Below are 20,000 nucleotides of genomic sequence, written 5' to 3'. Positions count from 1 at the left end.
TGCTTACATTTTACTCATACAGATATGTACAAGAGTGTAAAGTTACTTGCGTGTGAGTTTGTGATTGAGTATGTGTGTGTTTGTTTGTGTGTGTATTAAAGAGAGAGAGGAATGAGAATGCAGACCTGCTAACTTCACTTACTTTAAGCTAAAAGTGTTGGCAAATGCTAAAACCATTATTTGCCCAAGGTGTGTGTGTGTGTGTGTGTGTGTGTGTGTGTGTGTGTGTGTGTGTTAAAGGGAGTGAGAGAGAGCAAGTGTGTGTTTTTGCAGATCCTGGTGTAAGGTGTTCTTCCATATCAATGAATAATGTGATTATTTGTGTGATTTATCGGTCACAGGAGGAATGTTCTGACCCAGGATCAGTCCAGGTGTGGATTGTGTGAGCAGTTACTGAGAGACCCAGTCATCACCACCTGTGGACACAGTTTCTGCAGGCAGTGCATTAGCAGCTACTGGAGCCAGTCTGGTCCATCAGGAGACTACAGCTGTCCCCAGTGCAGAAAGAGATCCAGAGCACAACCCTTTCTAAACCCTGACATAACCATGGCACAACCTCTGTTATACCCACAAACAACCATGGCCCAACCTCCTGTATATCTCCCTACACTCATGGCACAGTCTTCTCTCGACCAACACAGAGAAATGACACAGCTTCATATAAAGCCTTTTTCAGCCATGGCACAAGTTCCTCCATATCCATACTCAGACTAGGGGGCAGGGCCCTCTATACCCACACTTACACATGGCACAGATTTCTCCACAGCCTCCTTTGGATGAGCACATAGTCATGGAAAGAAGCAATCATCACCAGACTGAGCATGCTCCTGTCAAAAGGGCCAAACTACCAGGTGAGTCTTTAAATATTTCTTTCAAAACTGCTTCCAAGGGTTTCTGCATGAATAGAAACACAATTTAGTTAAGAAACAAAATGATGATGACCTTTTGAAGTCATTGTTCTCTGTTACTCTTCTTGAAATATGGATTAGAGAGACAATACCAAATTAGTATGATGCTGATCTGGTTGTTTGTTTGTTTGTTTGTTTTATGCCAACCAGATGATGTCCTGAACAGAGCACTGGTGAATCATAAAGCCAGTATGAAGAGGAGGTTCGAGAGCATATCTGAAGGTGTCATAAGATCAGAGACTCAAACACTCCTGAACAAGATCTACACAGAGCTCTACATCACAGAGGGAGAGAGTGAAGGGGTGAATAATGAACATGAAGTTTGGCAGGTAGAGTCAGCATCCAGATCACAAACTACAGAAGACACAGCAATCAACTGCAATGACCTCTTCAAGCCCTTACCTGGACAGCAGAGACCTATTAGAACTGTCATGACCAAGGGCATTGCTGGCATTGGAAAAACCGTCTCAGTGCAGAAGTTCATCCTTGACTGGGCAGAGGAGAAAGCTAACCAGGATGTAGATTTCATGTTTATACTTCCGTTCCGTGAGCTGAATTTGGTCAAACATGATCAGTACAGTCTTCACAGGCTTCTGCTAGCCTTTTACCCTGAGCTTAGGGAGCTACAGGATTGTGAATACAAAGACTGCCATATTGTGTTCATCTTTGATGGTCTGGATGAGAGTCGACTTCCGCTGAATTTCCAAGAGAACCAGCAGTTGTCAGATGTGACACAAACATCATCAGTGGATGTGTTGATGACGAGCCTCATTCAGGGAACTCTGCTTCCCTCTTCTCTCATCTGGATAACCTCCCGACCAGCAGCAGCCAGTCAGATCCCTCCTCAGTGCATCTATCAGGTGACAGAAGTACGAGGGTTCAGTGATCCACAGAAGGAAGAGTACTTCAGGAAGAGGATCAGTGACCAGAATCAAGCCAACAGAATCATCTCACACATTAAGGCATCAAGTAGCCTCCACATCATGTGCCACATGCCAGTCTTCTGTTGGATCTCAGCCACCGTCCTTCAGCAGATACTGGAAGAGGACAATGGGAAGAAAGCCCCCAAAACTCTGACTGAGATGTTCATACACTTCCTGCTCATCCAGACCGCCAGGAAGAACCAGAAGTATCAAGAGGAAAATGATCAAGATAGACAGAGGCTCCTGGAATCACATAAAGATGTCATACTGAAACTGGCAGAGCTGGCCTTCAAGCATCTGGAGAATGGCAATCTCATGTTCTATGAGGAAGACCTGAAAGAGTGTGGCATTGATGTGAGTGAGGCCTCAGTGTACTCTGGCATGTGCACTGAGATCTTCAGGGAGGAATGTGTGTTTCAGCACAAGAAGGTCTACTGCTTTGTGCATCTGAGCATCCAGGAGTTTCTGGCAGCCATGTTTGTGTTTCACTCCTACATGTCAGAACATTTTGAGAAACTGAAATCATTCCTCAGTAAAAAACAGATAGACCGGCAAGCCCCCCTTCCCTTGCATGTTCTGTTGAAGGGAGCAGTGGACAAAGCTTTGGAAAGCAAGAATGGACACCTGGACCTTTTCCTTCGCTTCCTTGTAGGCATCTCAGTGGAGATCAATCAGGCCCTTTTACAAGGTCTGCTGTCAAACACACACAGCAGCTCAGAGAGCATCAAGAAAACTTGTCTGTACATCAAGCGTCTCAAGAGAAAGGATCTGTCTCCTGAAAGATGCATCAATCTTTTCCATTGCTTATTTGAAATGAATGATCATTCCCAAAATAAAATTGTTCAGACATATATGAAATCTTCAGGTGGCGTCTCAGGTAGTTTGACAGCTGCCCAATGTTCAGCAGTGGCCCACATTCTTCTGATGTCTGAGGAGGTGCTGGATGAGTTTGACTTGAAGAAATACAACACATCAGAGGAGGGACGGAAGAGACTAATGCCAGCTGTGAGATGCTGCAGAAAGGCCCGGTGAGTAACCAATTACATCCCATATGGAAAGGTCTGACAAATCAGCGTAAACCAATGCTTACACCACCTAATGTAAAAGCGACCTCTACAGCAATTATTTGCAGATTTTGTTATCAGGGGCCGTATTCACAAAGAATCTTAGGGCTAAAAGTAGCTCATAAGTGGCGAATTTAGGAGAAACTCCTAAAAATAATGGGCGTGTCAGTCTTAAATGTAGGACTCCTAATTTTTTTTACTAAGAGCAATTCACAAAATATTTTATCCCTAAAAGTAGCACCTAAGTCTAGGACAGCTTAAAACTCCTCATGAGGACTCCTAAGTCACTAAGACCTATTCACAAAAAATCGTAAGATGGCTGCAGCCGACTTGGAATTGATAAAAGACATTGCTTAAACCGTGAAGGTATTAATATTGTCGTAGAATTAGCGCAGGATGCAATGACGCCTTTAAACAACGATGTGTCCCGAAGTGAAATGTTTGGAAACATAAAGATAGCCTATTTGGCTCAGCGGAAAACGCAAATGACGACACTGGGAATCATCATTCAGCCGTTTAATTCATCAAACTATCAACGCACTGTAGACCCCACATCATCCAACAGTTGGATGTACCGATGACTTGTGCATTTCAACAGAGATCGGTCTGCAGCAGGTTTTTGAGAACTTACCAGCTGGATGCCGCTGTTGTGACAGTGGTTATTGGTCCTGGGACCAGTAGGCTTTCGCTAAGGCTATACGTTTCACGTTCGTTTCGCTTTGATCAATTAAGATTGGAGGGCTTAAAGGGCCGCATGTGCTGATATTTGAAGTGGTCAAGGGCTGGAAATATAATAGCCTAACAGTTTGCTGGGTGCTTTAATTATTACTGCCTTGATTACATGCAATTGCCATATTATATATTGATCGCTTTCTATTTCTCATATCGTGCAAAGTGTCATTCCCGTTGGATCCACAAACTTGTCATCATGCGTGTGCATTCTGCTAACTGCACTGTCCATAACTATTTAATATGACTTAATTTGAAGCCTAGGTTATTCTCTTATTTTCATTCGATATAGTGGGATTGTTAGAGAGACGTCACGAATGAGTTTTTAATGAGAGAGCCTGTCAACAACCAATCACCGTCCTCACCCCTTCTAAACTCGTGCATGAGAAGCGACGTCATCCATAGCAACGGAGTTTTTATCTTAAGCTTAGGAGTTGGTATTATCCTTAGTATGAGTAGGTCTCAGAGCCGTTGTGAATCACTTTTAAGAAATTACTCCTACGTAAAAGGTTTTAGCGCGAGTTAGGAGCACTCCTAGTGGTAAGATAAAAGGCTTTGTGAATACGGCCCCAGATATTGTGATAAAATATTAAAATCTTATGAATCCAATGTATTTTCTACTTGTAGTCAGCTAGCTGTAACACTTGGAGGTTTTTATCCATAATTGAGCTGATATTTGGCAGATGGCTTAAACTTCTCTGGCACTGATTTAAGCCAATGCTTACATCACCTTATGTAAGAGAAACCTCTACAGAAATTATTTGCATTTTTTTATGACAGTGTGATATTTTTAATAGATTTGTTACCGCGCATCAACTTACAATGTATGTCCTACTTGTATAGTCAACTAGCTGTAACACTAGGAAAACACAAATGGTTTAAAAAACAGACTGTTTCAGAAACAGACATTTTCTTTGCTTTAAGCCCTGTTGGCATCATCAAAGCAAACTACTGTACTGACACCCGATAGATTATTTAGATGTGGTTCAGCAAATCTGGTATTGGACTTACAACAACAAGCTATTTTTGCTGTCCCAGCATTGATTGCTGTACTAGTTGTCAGCATGACCATATTTGAATCGTATGATGTAAATGTAATACATAATACATTATATATCTACAGTATATATATTTGTTTCGTCAAACTTAATTAAAAATCCACCATCTTCTCACCCTACTGTTATTTATCTTGTGAAAAAAAAAAAAAAAAAAAAAACATTTCAAGGACTTAAATCTGCTGCAGCAGAATTGCTATATGGTACTAAAATTGTGAAAAATACAGCTGTGTATAAAAGTGCATACAATATGTATATATTACATGTATGTATTCAATGTATACTTTTGAAAATCACCTAATAATCTCCTACACACACTGGCATATGATTTATACATTTAGACTTGCTGCCTGTGGACTAACGGAGAAGTCCTGTGAGATTGTGGCCTCAGCTCTGCAGTCTGCAAACTCCCCCTTAAGACAGCTGGACCTCAGTAAGAATGACCTGCAGAAGTCAGGAGAAAAGCTAGGCTCTGCTCTACAGAGTCCAAACTGCAAACTGGAGTCACTGAGGTCAGTAATATTGAAGACTGTGTTAACAAAGGCATAGTGTGAACTGTAGAATGTGTTAACCAGAAACCATGCTATGTTCTACTCTCTGTCTCTTTACCCTTTCACTCTACGCAGACTTGCTGAATGTAGGCTTACAGAGGAATCCTGTAAGGCTGTAGCCCCTGCTCTGCAGTCATTAATCTCCCTTACCGAACTGGACCTCGCAAAGAATGACCTGAAGGATTCTGGAGTTCTGCTTCTCTCTGCAGGACTAAGTAGCCCACACTGTACACTACAGAAACTAAGGTTGGTGTTTGACTTTCATTCTAGGATCAAGTATCACTCCTGATTGGAGCTTTTGATGCATGTGCTAGATTAGTTTTCTGTCCATGATCTTCTCACACTTCTGTCTATACAAAAACCATCTGCATTTTGCAGAAAGTGACAGAACACTCCTGCCACCTATCAATGTCTCCTGGTACACTACGTAATTGTAATGGTGAAATGAAGGTTAAACACATATTCTCAAATGCTTGTGTGTAGATAGGATTCAGAGTGTTTTTTTTTCAAAGTGATATTTCTTCGTTGGATAAGTATAACTATTTCGATCAAAAGTAAAGATTGACCAGTCAATCAGTGTAGGTCAGAATTGTTGTGGACTTGTATACCACACTTTTACACTTGTATAATTGCTGCCTACCAGGAGTCAGACAGAAAACATTTAATCAGATTTCATTTTGTGTTTTAATTCATTACTGTATGAACATGTGTAATGTTTAAATATAACTGATACCAAGTGTCCCATTTGTATTGTTTGTAGTAAAAGTCTGTTAACCTGTTTAGAATTAATAAAAATTTCTCAGAAAGAGGTTCCCCAAGGAGGCCAAGCTTTGTTAGTAAGTTTATACCACAGGAACCTCAATCAGGCAATGGTAGAAAAATCAGGAACAAGAGGCGCATCAAGGGAGAGAGAGCATGACTTAACATAAAGATTTACAAGCTTCTCTAACTAGACAGGGAACATGACTTGAAGACACAGTTTGTAGGGAAGTTTATTGGACCAGCCAGCACAGTGTTAACAAGGGAATACATAGGCAAAACACATAAAAGCAACTCATGATACCAAAGCACAGAGGATATATGCAAACCAAAATGCACACCAGTTAGACTAGGTAGTATGGGGGAAAAGGAGAACGCACAAAGTAAAACAGGGGAAAACTAAGAAAGCTCTTGCATAGAAACTACTCTGAACCGTGGCGTGGGACTAAAACTGAGAACACGACATGGAAGGCGTGGCAAAACCGAAACTAAACAGCGCCGTGACGCGGGATCAGACTTGGAGCAATACAACCCGGTAATAGTAGCGAATTCCGAACTGTGCCAGAACAACCTAAAAGTCGCAAAGAAAGCTGGCAAGTGTGTGCAGTGAATAAAGGAAACGGGTCAAAATTTGACATCTACAACATGTTCATACAGATCGTAGAAAAACTCTGAACCCTTCAGAATTCACCATGGGTTCCTGTGCAAAGGTCAATGTGCTGGATCATGAATATTTTTGTAAACCAGTGTCAACACTTGATATACAAACACATCATAATGATCATATAGGCCCAAAAGGGAGGAGATAGACGAGTTATGTAAAAAAAAAAAAATACATAAATGTGTGAACGGAAGTGCTGAATAGGGCCAAATGTGTACATTAACTGTATTTTTTCAAACAGGCTAAATCAGTGTCACCTCTCCAAAGCAAGCTGTGAAATGATGGCATCAGTGCTGCAAAGGACACCTTCCCATCTCAGAGAACTGGACATGAGTGGCAATTACCTGCTGGATGAAGGAATGGAGCTGCTCTGTGTGGGACTTAACGATCCACAATGCAAGTTGGAGACACTGAGGTCAGTTATGAGCCATATACGTAAGAAAGACTCAAAAAGTGAAATTCAATAACAATTCCTACGAAATCGCTACTTGGTGTGTGTGTTTTTTCATTTATATGAAACATGAGAATGAGCAAAATAGACAGAGATACAGAGAATACTGCATCTGTCATGGAATGGCAGGACGACACAGTTTGTAGGGAGGTGGAAGTTTATTGGCAGCGGAGGTCAGGGATCCGGAGCCCATAAGGTCCTGAAGCATAATCCAGGATTGTAGCGGGTGTTATGCGAGCACTGTCAGAGAGTGAAGGGAGTGAGGAGGTTATATGGGTGAATAACAGGTGCTTGGGATGAGTAATCAACTGCTGTGGAAGGTGAGTGCCAGAAGTGTGGGATCAGCACTGATTGTGGTCACGGATGACGTGCAGCTAGGAATGTGATCGTGTGTGATAAAGGTGTAGCAGAGATGTATGAGTCCAAAAGTGAAAAAAAAGGGGGCCTGGCCGGAACTTGGCTCAGCACATTCTTGACAGCATTTGTTGTCTTAATGTACAGAAGTGTCCTGCTGAATTTCCCTGTATGAGAGTGTGTGCAGTGAATAAAGAAAACGGATCAAAATTTTACATCTACAACATGTCATAGAGATCGTAGAAAAACTCTGAACCCTTCAGAATTCACCATGGGCTCCTGTGCACAGGTTAATGTGCTGGATCATGAATAGTTTTGTAAACCAGTGTCAACACTTGATATACAAACACATCATAATGATCGTATAGGCCCAAAAGGGAGGAGATAGACGAGTTATGTAAAAAAAAAAATGAAAAATGTATGAACAGAAGTGCTGAATAGTGTCAAATGTGTACAACAACTGTATTTTTTTTTCAAACAGGCTAAATCATTGTCACCTCTCCAAAGTAAGCTGTGAAATGATGGCATCAGTTCTGCAAAGGACAGCTTCCCATCTCAGAGAACTGGACGTGGGTGGCAATTACCTGCAGGATGAAGGAATGGAGCTGCTCTGTGTGGGACTAAGAGATCCACAATGCAAGTTGGAGACACTGAGGTCAGTCATGGAATGGCAGGACGACACAGTTTGTAGGGAGGTGGAAGTTTATTGGCAGCGGAGGTCAGGGATCCGGAGCCCATAAGGTCCTGAAGCATAATCCAGGATTGTAGCGGATGTTATGCGAGCACTGTCAGAGAGTGAAGGGAGTGAGGAGGTTATATGGGTGAATATCAGGTGCTTGGGATGAGTAATCAACTGCTGTGGAAGGTGAGTGCCAGCAGTGTGGGATCAGTACTGATTGTGATCACGGATGACGTGCAGCTGGGAATGTGATCGTGACTGTGTGATTGAGCTTTAGCAGAGGTGTATGAGTCCAAAAGTAAAGAAAGGGGATGTGGCCGCAGCTCGGCTCAGCACATACGTTACAGCATCTGCTGTCTTTATTTACAGATGTGTCATGTCTGTATGAGAGTGTGTGCAGTTAATAAAGGGAAGGGGTCAAAATTACATTTCTACAACATGTCAGATCGTAGAAAAAGTCTGACCCCTTCAGAATTCACCATGAGTTCCTGTGTACAGGTTAATGTGCTGGATCATGAATAGTTTTGTAAACCAGTGTCAACACTTATAATAATCATATAGGCCCAAAACGCAGGAGATGGACAAGTTATGTTATAAAAATATATAAATGTATAAACAGAGGTGCTGAATAGTGTCAAATGTGTACATCAAGTGTATTTTTTTAAACAGGCTGTATTGGTGTGACCTCTCAAAAGCAAGCTGTGAAATGGTGGCATCTACACTACAAGGGAAATCTTCCCATCTCAGAGAACTGGACTTAAGTGACAATGACCTGCAGGATGAAGGAATGGAGCAGCTCTGTGTGCGACTAAGAGATCCACAATGCAAGCTGGAGACAATGAGGTCAGTTATGAGGCATATAGACCCTTTCGCCGTTGGTAAACAATGCTCAGCGTTCTAGGTTGCGCACGCATTCTGGGGGCAAAAGAAATGGCTTAAGTTCATACCTGCGTTCGCTTTATCCTAATGATCTCGGAAGTTACGTTAATAAATTGACATTAAGTTATGGAATCCAACTTCCCCATTCATATTCGATCACGGATTGGATAGTTGACCCATCAAAATGGACAGATATTTATACATACTTAATAAAAAAAAACAGTGTTTACACAAAAGATACATTACGATCATTCAAGTCACTCGATGCCTATAACTACGTTGTCTGCGGGCATGTCCACTCCAGGATATTAAGTACTGCGACCTCAATGATGATTTCTGCGTCCTAAAATCTGAGGTGCTACCAAGCCAATGACAAGGAACTAAGACAATAATGTATAAACCATGTGTTTTTATCAACAAACCCACCAACGCTACCGCTTCACGTTAAATTGCACATGCATGGCAGAGTAAGTCGACCTTATCATAAACGTTTCATCGTCAAGGTTTACGTGTAGGAACTACATAACGACACAACTGTAATGTTAGCGAATGAGGGATGAGAAGCCCCCCCCACCTATTCTTGAGGTTTCAAACATTTTCCAGGCTATTTGGCATCTAACAATAAAAGCCTTGTAACTCTTATTTATGCTACAATACAACTTATATTTGTTATGATAGCCACATTTAGTATACTCGTTTTTGTCTTATACCATTTTTTTTATCTGACATTGCAGACTATAGGGTCTTGTTGCAGCCATGCAGCAGCAGTGCTGTTAAAGATTGAGCTCTATGTTAGGATGGGGAGGACAGAGAGGGCATCTTGTACATCAGGAACATGTAAAACAACACAAGCCTGAATACAGTGTGAAAAGCCAGACTATGGTAAAATGATTCACTGTGTCCAATGTGACAGCCACTTCCACTACGGTTGTGTGCAAATTTAAAGAAAGCAGTGAAAGAGGTAAAAAAGCATGAGCTTAAGACAAGGTTCAAATAGTTTTAATTTAATAAAGACAGTATAGTACATAGTCATTTAGTTGTCTGAATATCATTTGTGGATTACATTTATCAGCAAACACAGTACATTTTATATCATTTGGAAACAACAGACTTGCAGAGATTTGTTAGGGCACCACACACATTCACTATATCATCTAGGAGGTCAACTTGTGACACTGGAATGACCGATTGTAAGATTTTAAAATTCTTCCACCGGCCAATAACTCTTTCTATGTGAATTCTTACAAGTGAAAGTTGTCTTGATGTGTCAATCTCATTAGCTGGTAGTTGTCTTTTTCCTTCGGTGAAATTTGGAATAAGCAGGGTGGCACCATACGCGGCAAGCTCTTCTCTAATTAAAAAGCCCCTATCAGCTAAAATGTCATCTGTAGGTTCCAAAAGATCTAAAAATCCCATTGATTGGTAATCTGCTTGTCTGACACCCGGCCACCCGAACCTGGGGATAGAAAGGATATGGCCCCGGCGGGTGTAATACCAACTAAATACTTAACTGTATTGTGGTGTTTATATGTAGACCATGTCTGGGCCTTGGCAGTCAAGTAACTAGGTCTGTCAATAAAAATCTCTGTGCACTTTTGGGCATGTTCTTTAAAACAGCAGTCTGACTTGGCCACTTTATAAGTGGTTTCAACACTTTAGCCATAGAAGGTAACCAGGTTCTTAAAATGCATGATATTGTGCTGTTCGATACTTTAAACCTAAATGCTATGTCAGTGTTAGTGAGACCCAATCTAAGTTTCATAAGCACAATCAGTAGGTGATCTCCCAGGGTACGTATTTCAGTAAACTTTTCTACATTGCCTTTTAGTTTTTTCAATAACCAGTCAAAGATTATAGTAGTTATTCCTGTGAGAAAAAGAAACTGTACACTGTTATTTCTGACTGAGTGGTAAGAATACTTGTTGTTCTATTAGCTTCTTGTTTTCATTTTGGATTTCACCAAACTCTTGGTGCAGGCTCACATATTCAACCTAAATCTGTTCATACATGTGCCTCAGATTGTCATAATCTTTCTTTGGGCACATGGCATCCTCTTCCAATTGGGCTCATCTTCAACTGTAAGACATTAATGTGAAGACAGGAATTATAAGTTTGACTGACAACACATGTAAAACACAAATAATGAGTAGCACAAGTACATTTTACATGTTTGATTGAATTGAAAAGGGTGTTCTCACCAGGGCAAAGATCTGTAGTCAATAGGGAAGGGAATTCCTTTGAAAATCTGTAAAATTAGATTGCACATAATAGAGGTAACTACTGACTGCCATTTCTCTCAAAGCTTGCAATACAGAGCAGGCGATGTTACCTTGGATAGCTAGCTTTGATGCCATAAGTTAAGATCACCTGCTCTATGTTGCAGGCACTGTTGGCTGCTAACTTATCAAGAGCAAACACGCCTTACCTCTCCAATTTAGCTTCAGGTCTCTGGCGAAGGGACAATGTCGGGGCTTTCGTAGTTAATTGAGGCTTCTCCTAAGAGTAAATTAAGCACAGACTCAACCCACGATCATTGTATGCATTTTATCATTGTATGAAATGAATAGATGAATGTACTATGAACTAGCTAAGATTAACGGTTGGCTAACGTTAATGGTTAGATATCGTTAACATTAAGTTAACCTAAAATTGCAAGGCTAATATAAGTTAGATATGGATAACATTAGCTATCTAGGGAACTGTTTTGGCCAACTAAGTTATCTCAGATTTAACTAACACAATTTCAAGTCAGCTAACATAAACAAAATTCACTTACCGGATATAAAATGTGACCCACATATGCGTGCATTTTTATTTATGTCTTCAGTCCAGTCCACTCGTTTTATAGCTTGAAGCCACAATTTACGCCTGTTTGCATTAAACAGTCTTTTCCCCGAAGGAATGCGGTAGAAAAAAGACCTTTTTTTTAGTTGACCTGTTTTGGCATCCCACAACACAACAAGATGGCATTTTTTTTTACGAAGAAACCGAGACGAATACATCCTTAGCTTTATCTCTCCAAAATCCTCTTGCACTGTCACTAACTATGGCTAAAATGGCCGCTTTTTTGCCTCCAGAATGTGTGCGCTTAACGTTTATGGCGTAGGTCATAAAAGGGTCTATAAGAAAGGCTTATTCTTCAAATTCAATAACAATTCCTCAGAAATGGTGTGTGTGCGTGTGAGTTAGAGGGTACATTTCCTCCCTTCTCACCGTGACTCACAAGAGGAGTTAGGCCCTAATGTGGGGAAGACTCCCCCACCACAATGGTTGGGTCCGGGCTCCCCCATGACAGTGGTTGGACCCAGGAGACCTAAATGGAACAATTTAGTGCCCTATTTAAAGGGTGCCCCACTCCATGAGGAGAAGGCGAGACACAGGCATGAGAGCCCATGAAAGGTGTATGAGCAAATAAAACACTTGCTATGAGGTGAAGTGTGTAGCTAGATGTGGGGATACAGTTTATGTGCCTAGATTTTTGGGCTTAGTTTCTGTGTCTATTTTCTGTAGCTAGTTTAGGGCCTAGCTTGTGAATGTGCCAAGCCGGAGCCTAGTGTGCCTAGTCTTGGAGTACTTTGGGTACTGTCTGTATTTTGATTTATGTTTCTTTATTTTGTAGGCACATGTTTTGGGGTCGAAACCAGAGGGTCTCCGTTTAAATAAATATGTATATTTGATAAGAGCCACCATCTCCTGCACTGTGTTTTCCCCCACTTCACCACCAAGTCTCCAACATCTCAAAAACGCCACGGTCCCTCACATTGTTTGTCTGTTTGTTTCTTTTTATATAAAACACAGAGAACACGCAAAAAAGACAGAGATACAGAGAACAATGCAACAGCTGTCTTAATGTACAGATGTGTCCTGCTGTATTAATCTGTATGAGAGTGTGCAGTTTTTAAAGGGAAAGGATCAAAATGACTTGGAGGTCCAAAATGCAAGCTGGAAACATTTTGGTCAGTTAGTATAAAAGATTACCTAAAACAATATATTTTATAAATGTGAAGTCTGACTCTGTTGTCTCTTGTTTCAGGCTGAGCGGTTGTCTCATCACACACAAGGGCTGTTCTTTCTTGGCCTCTGCCCTCAAATCAAACCCCTCCTACCTGAAACAGTTGGATCTGAGCTACAATCACCCAGGAGACTCCGGTGTCAGAGAGCTCACAGACAGACTGAGTGATCCCAACTGTAAACTAGAGACTTTCAGGTGAGTGTTGGGTGTTAAAATTTGGGTGAAAATAATATTTTGAATTTAGGTGACATATTCTGGATTGACTGGCTATTGTCCCCATTTATCTGTGGGCTTTCTCCCATATCCTAAAATGGACACAGTAGTGATTCTTTGTGTTTGTGACACAGGCTGTTGCTGGTGGCACCAAGGCTCAAGGGGTTCGAAGGGAGATTTCTAGTGGAGGGGATAGGAATAGTCTTTTCACTAAGAGCACTAAGTGAGGCTATACCCACTCTAATACATTTACCTTTCGGAATGATCTCCGTCCAGACGAGCTTTTTTTATCTCTATCAGAAATAATCCCCTTCGATACTATCATGCCTGAAAATGAAAATCACATGAACATTTACGTACACTGCGCATGCGCTCTTTGTAAGGCTAATAACGCTGTTGGACACGGTCATTGTTGCAGATCTCTTGAATAATAGCTCACCTCCTGCACATGTAAGCAGTTGTAGCATACGCAGAATTTAACTACAAACACAACAAAGACAACAAGGTAAGCTACACTTGTAATTCGTTTTCCATGTTGCATTCGCCACTGGTAGTCAAGGCTAATACTGCTTTTTTTCCTCCAGAAAAGGGTCACATGATATAAGCGTTAAAATCAGGGAAGGATGTGTTGTGACTAAGACCCAATCAGGAAGCAAACGTGGGTGTCTGCATCATCGTTTCCAAAAGTGTTGTGACTAATAAGACCCAGTGTTCACAATCAAGTTAACCTCGGACAAACTATAATTTTATTCAATATGCACATCGGGCTCACTCATGTCCTGGCAGACAGTGAGAGGCACAGGCTCTCTTCCAAAGTTCAAAGTTCAAAGTACTTCAAAGACAACGAGACAGTAGAGGCAGCAACAGACTTCTTACACAGCTAAATAATAATAAATAACAATTAATAAATAGATTCATAAATATCATACATAAAATATTAATAAAAATAGTAAAAGCAATATATCTCCATACCTCCATATTAAGGTGCATCAAGTGTTAGAGTGCAGTCCATGGGGGGCGGGGCGGGCTGGGCCGGGGGGAGATGAAAGGGGGTGGGGGGTGGGGTGGGTGAGCTGTTGAGGAGCCTTATTGCACAGGGACAGAAGCTCTTTGCCATCCTGGAGGTGCGTGCCTTTTTTGATCTGAACCTTTTCCCTGACGGGAGTAACTGGAACAGATGATGGGCAGGATGAGAAGGGTCTGTGAGGATGCGTTTAGAGCGCTGCAGGCAACAGGAGGAGGAGATGGACAAGATGCCGGGCAGCTCTACTCCAATGATCCTTCCCGCTGTTTTTAATCAGCCTCTGGATGGCTGCCTGCTCCGCCTTTGTATAGGACCATAAATTCAGGCAGTATGTAAGCACACTCTCTATAGCGTAGCGGTAAAAGTTATACAGCAGCCTCTGAGGAAGGTGTTCTTTCCTCAACTTCCGGAGGTAAAAGAGGCGTTGCTGGGCCTTCCCCAAAACGGAAGCTGTGTTTTTGACCCAGGACAACTCCTCCGTCAGTGACAGAGCCAGAAACTTTAGAGAGGTGACACGCTCAACCTCTTCACCGTTGATGAAGAGTGGGAGATGGTGATTATGCTGGGAAGACTTCCGGAAGTCAATGATCATCTCTTTCGTTTTCTTTATGTTGAGACTGAGGTTGTGCTCAGAACACCAGACTGCCAGGTTTCCCACTTCTTGCCTGTAGGCAGCCTCATCGTTGTTGGAGATGAGGCCAAGCACTGTTGTATCATCTGCAAATTTGAAGATGTAGTTGGATGAGCAGGAGGGAGCACAGTCATGGGTGTAGAGGGTGTATAAAAGTGGGCTGAGCACGCAACCTTGTGGGGCGCCAGTGCTGATGGTCAGATTTGAAGAGTGATGCTTCCCCAGTTGTACACTCTGTGTGCGATTGGTCAGGAAGTCCAATACCCAGTTACACAGTGTGGCATTGAGGTTTAAGTCCTGAAGTTTGGAGATGAGTTTGCCTGGAAGGATCGTATTGAATGCAGAACTGTAATCTATAAAGAGAATACGGATGTAAGTGTTCTTTAACTCCAGGTGCTCCAGTGCAGTGTTAAGCAGCAGGGCTACTGCATCCTCTGTAGATCTGTTCGCTTTGTAGGCAAATTGGTGTTGATCAATGGAAGCTGGTGTGATGCCTCTTATGTGTTTCATGACCAGCCTTTCCAAGCATTTAGCAGGTATGGGGGTGAGAGCCACTGCCAGACTGCAGAAGACGAGACCGAAGCAAAGTTAAACACATCACACAAGGATTATATAGTATAAAGTTAGTGTTATCTGTCACCAAAGCACTAGAGAAAACTACGCTGTGGGTTTCCCACATCTGAGGTCATCTTGCTATGCTTTTTGCAACGTAATGCATCAGCAGAGCAGAAAAGAAGGACCACTTGATTAATTAAGCACCTCACAAAGGCATTTGATTCACATACATTATTACATATATGATTCAAGTCAGAATTTCACATTTCTCTATCACTCAGTAGCATAGAGTAGGTACCAGGCGTAAACATAGTAACTGTTTTGAAGCTAAAACGTATTAGTGTGGATGTAGCCTTAGTCTTGAACACTGGGAGGTGCATCTTCTTTCTATTCCCACATGGATGTGCATGTTGCTCCTCTTCCTAAACACCAAGAAGTCAAAGGGGCACGTGTCCTGCTAGTATCACCAGTCAGCAGCCACTTCTATAACCCTCATCTTCTCTCAGTCACAACATGCTGCAACCAGTGCTGATGTCAGATGTCTGTCTCAACCAAGGCTTCCCAGCAATGCTGTTGGTGGATCAAGTTGTGTCTGGTGCCCATAGCAACAGTGTTGTTACACTCCTCCCATTCCTCCTCCCCTTTTCCCCTCTCCACTTCTCTCCTTCCAGCAGGAACTGCTCACACTGCAGTCCCACCTGACAGACTGTCTGGGTAAACTGGGTTAAATATCTGTGCTTGTGTCACACCCCTGTCTAGGGTCAGATGCAAGTACAAAAGAAAAAGTTTGAACTGTGGGAAAAAAATATGAAACATGAAATATGACACATGTAAAGAATTGATTAAACAGAAGACGTATGAAACTTGGAAACAGAACTTTTACAGTATCTAGTCCAAAACAGATTGATAATGTCTGAATCCGCACACTTTGGCCTTGTCTAGTCTAGTGTCTAGCCTAGTGTCTATCAAGCACTAAACAAGCAGAAACACACACAGGGACACAACAGCATGGGATGGTTGCAGTCCTTTACTATGCCTGCAGACTCTCTGGTAGTAAGTGAGCTCCAGGGTTGGGAGTGGAGCTCCTTCTCTGCTGTCTTGATGACTCTCTGGTGGTCCTGAGCAGTGCTGTTGTCACACCACACTGTCAGCCTGTTTTTTATCATACTGTCAATATCACACTTGTAGAAGTACAGTACTGTGCAAAAGTTTTAGGCAGGTGTGAAAAAATGCTATGAACTAAGAATGCTTTGAAAAATGTAAACAATAAATGTTTATTTTGTATCCATTTACATGGTAAGACTGAGCAAAGCAACAAGACACAACGTAGTTATACTGCATCAGCAGGGTCTCTCCCAGACAAAGATTTCAAAGCAGACAGGGGTTTAAAAATGTGCAGTTCAAGCTCTTTTGAAGAAGACGTTGAGGATCGTAGACGCAGTGGTCAGCCAAGGAAACTTAATGCAGCTGATGAAAAACACATCAAGCTTATTTACCTTTGAAATCGGAAGATTTCAAGCAGTGGCATCAGCTCAGAACTGGCAGAAACCAGTGGTACCCAGGTACAGACATTTACTGTCCGGGGAAGTCTGGCCAGAAGTGGTCTTCATGGAAGAGTTGCAGCCAAAAAGCTCTACCCCGACAAGGGAACAAGGCCAAGTGACTGAACTAAGCACGAAAACATAGAAACTGGGGTGCAGAAACATGGCAGAAGGTGCTCTGGACTGATGAGTCAAAATTAGAAATATTTGGCTGTAGAAGAAGGCAGTTTGTTCGCCAAAGGGCTGGAGAGAGGTACAATAATGAGAGTCTGCAGGCAACAGTGAAGCATGGTAGAGGTTCCTTTCCAGTTTGGGGCTGCATTTCTGCATGTGGAGTTGGATATTTGGTCAGGATGAATGGTGTCCTCAATGCTGAGAAATACAGGCAGATACTAATCCATCATGCAATACCATCAGGGAGGCGTATGATTGGCACCAAATGTATTCTGCAGCAGGAACATAACCCCAAACATACAGCCAATGTCATTAACAACTATCTTCAGCTTAAAGAAGAACAGAGAGTCCTGCAAGTGATGGTATGACCCCCACAGAGCCCTGATCGCTACATCATCGAGTCTGTCTGGGTTTACATGAATAGACAGAAGAATTTTAGGAAGCCTACATCCACAGAAGATCTGTGGTTAGTTCTCCAAGATGTTTGGAACAATTTACCAGACGAGTTCCTTCAAAAACTATGCGCAAGTGTATCTGGAAGAATTTATGCTATTTTGAAGGCAAAGGGTGGTCACACCAAATATTGATTTAATTTAGAAATTTCTTCTGTTCCTTCACTGCATTTTGTTAATTTATGAAGAATTGATGAAAATAAACTGTTAACACTTCCATTTTTGAAAGCATTCTTAGTTTCTTTTTTCACACCTGCCTAAAACTTTTGCACAGTACTGTATATAAGGATACTGGGTGGCCTCCTCAATTTCCTGAGGAAGAGCAGCTGCTCCTGGTCTTTCTGTGATCAGCTGGTCTGTACAGTTTGACCATGTGAGGTCAGTGCATCACCAGTGCAGCCCCGTCTATGTGAAATAACTGAGGATGTTGGTGCTGATGTCCTCTGTTCCTTCTCCTTACATCCACAATCATCTCTTTAGTTTTGCTGACATTGAGGGAAAGGTTGTTCTTATGGCACCATGTCACTCAGCTTGACACCTCACTCCTGTATGCTGTCTCATCACTACCAGTGATCAACCCTATGACAGGGTGCGTGTCATCAGCAAACCTGATGATGGTGTTGCTCTCATAGGAGGCAGTGCAGTCATGTGCAAAGAGTGTGTAGAGCAGGGGGCTCAGCACACAACCTTCAGGGCAGCCATTGTTCATGATTAGTGTATTGGAGGAGAGAGGCCCAATGCTGCAGATTGTGGTCTGCTGGTGTGGAAGTCCATGATCCAGCTGCAGAGGGAGGGGATAAGGCCATGAGTAGTTTGTCTGTTAGTCAGTATGTTTACATGATGGTAGAAATTCGAATTTTACCTTAGTCGGGCTATGCTATCCATGGGGGGCAATTGCTATTATCTCAAAGTACATGGCCCTGAATAATTCGAATCATTGGCCGCGTCTGTTCAAATCAAATGTGGAATGTTTACAAGCGGGCACCTGCTACCGTTGATTATACAGTAAATAAGTTGTGAAATTAAACAAAAACACATCACAGTTAAAGTTGTATTAGTATTGATTGATTCACATCGATATGATTGGATGACATGACTAACAAGTGGTGGAAAAGTAATATGAAAATATTTGTTCGGCGAATTAGTGCGTTCTGTCCCAAACAGTCGCAGTCAACGTTTTTGTAATGTCAACACATTGGTATACGACATAACTATCATCTGAAATGTCACGGTATGTTGAAACAAACCTTTGATCTAAACAGAATCTTCAGGATGGAATGGGAATAGATCAGAGCAGTATCTTTAATCGCATTTGACACATATGCCATGATTGCTGTGTGCAGGTGAACTTTTCTGTGAAAATAGTATTCTCTCCATGAGAGAAGTTATCTAAGGGTGTCGATCGGATTTTAGTCGGACCTCAAAAATTCAAATAAAGGTGGTTACATGAACTGGATAATTATATTATATTATAATTATATATACTGGGTGGCATACTGAATTTCCTAATGAAGTGCAGCTGCTCCTGGTCTTTCTTGATCAGCTGGTCTGTACTGTATGACCATGATAGGTCCTCACTGATGTCAACTCCCAGGAATTGAATGGTGCCCACCTTCACCAGTGCAGACCCGTCTATGTGAAGTAACTGATGATGTTGGTGCTGATGTCCTCTGTTCCTTCTTCTCAGATCCACAATCATCTCCTGAGTTTTGCTGACATTGAGGGAAAGGTTGTTCTTATGGCACCATGTCACACAGCTTGACACCTCAGTGATGTCATCAGCAAACCTGATGATGGAGTTGCTCACATAGGAGGCAGTGAAGTCATGTGTGAAGAGTGTGTAGAGCAGGGGCTCAGCACACAACTTTGAGGGCAGCCAGTGTTCATGATTAGTGTCTTTGAGGAGAGAGGCCAAATGCTAGCAGATTGTGGTCTGCTAGTGTGGAAGTCCATGATCCAGCTGCAGAGAGAGGGGATAAGGCCATGAGTAGTTTGCCTGTAAGTGTGGGTTTCGGCGATGGTGTTAGATATTGAGCTCTAGCTAATGAACCACATTCTAACATGGCTGTCTTTGTTTGCTGTGAAGACCCTTGGTTGATCTGATTTGTTGATAGGGAAACTGAAAGGGGTCCAGTGTGTCTGTGAACAGCTATATGATCGCTGTCCTGAAATAATATCACAGAAAAAATAACCAGGCTATGGAATATCTTACTGTTTTTGTTACTGTTTTTGTCCTGTTGATTTGTTATCAGTGAATCATTTTAATCAATCAAAACTATACGTGCTCTCACACACACACACACACACATATATCACATACAGTATACACAAGAATGCACAAACAAATACATTCTTATACACAGACATTAACCCCTGTATTTTCTT

At 41.9% G+C, this 20,000-nt stretch overlaps 1 protein-coding gene across 1 annotated transcript in view; it reads left to right on the top strand.

The window, feature by feature from the left end:
• LOC308366609 (NACHT, LRR and PYD domains-containing protein 3-like) overlaps positions 1 to 20,000 on the top strand; it is a gene marked incomplete at both ends in the record, with an annotated part of 22,545 nt that overhangs the window by 2,472 nt on the left and 73 nt on the right. The window contains 6 exon segments of the mRNA XM_080840331.1: positions 342 to 711; positions 713 to 851; positions 1,059 to 2,859; positions 5,021 to 5,191; positions 5,306 to 5,476; positions 13,047 to 13,220. Of these exon segments, the coding sequence (XP_080696457.1) occupies positions 342 to 711; positions 713 to 851; positions 1,059 to 2,859; positions 5,021 to 5,191; positions 5,306 to 5,476; positions 13,047 to 13,220 (2,826 nt within the window).

The sequence above is a fragment of the Sprattus sprattus genome (genome assembly GCF_963457725.1).
Source record: "Sprattus sprattus genome assembly, chromosome: 1".
Classification (NCBI taxonomy): Eukaryota; Metazoa; Chordata; class Actinopteri; order Clupeiformes; family Clupeidae; genus Sprattus; species Sprattus sprattus.
The sequence above is the reverse complement of the archived record's forward strand: the minus strand, read 5'-3'. Positions and strand labels throughout refer to the sequence as shown.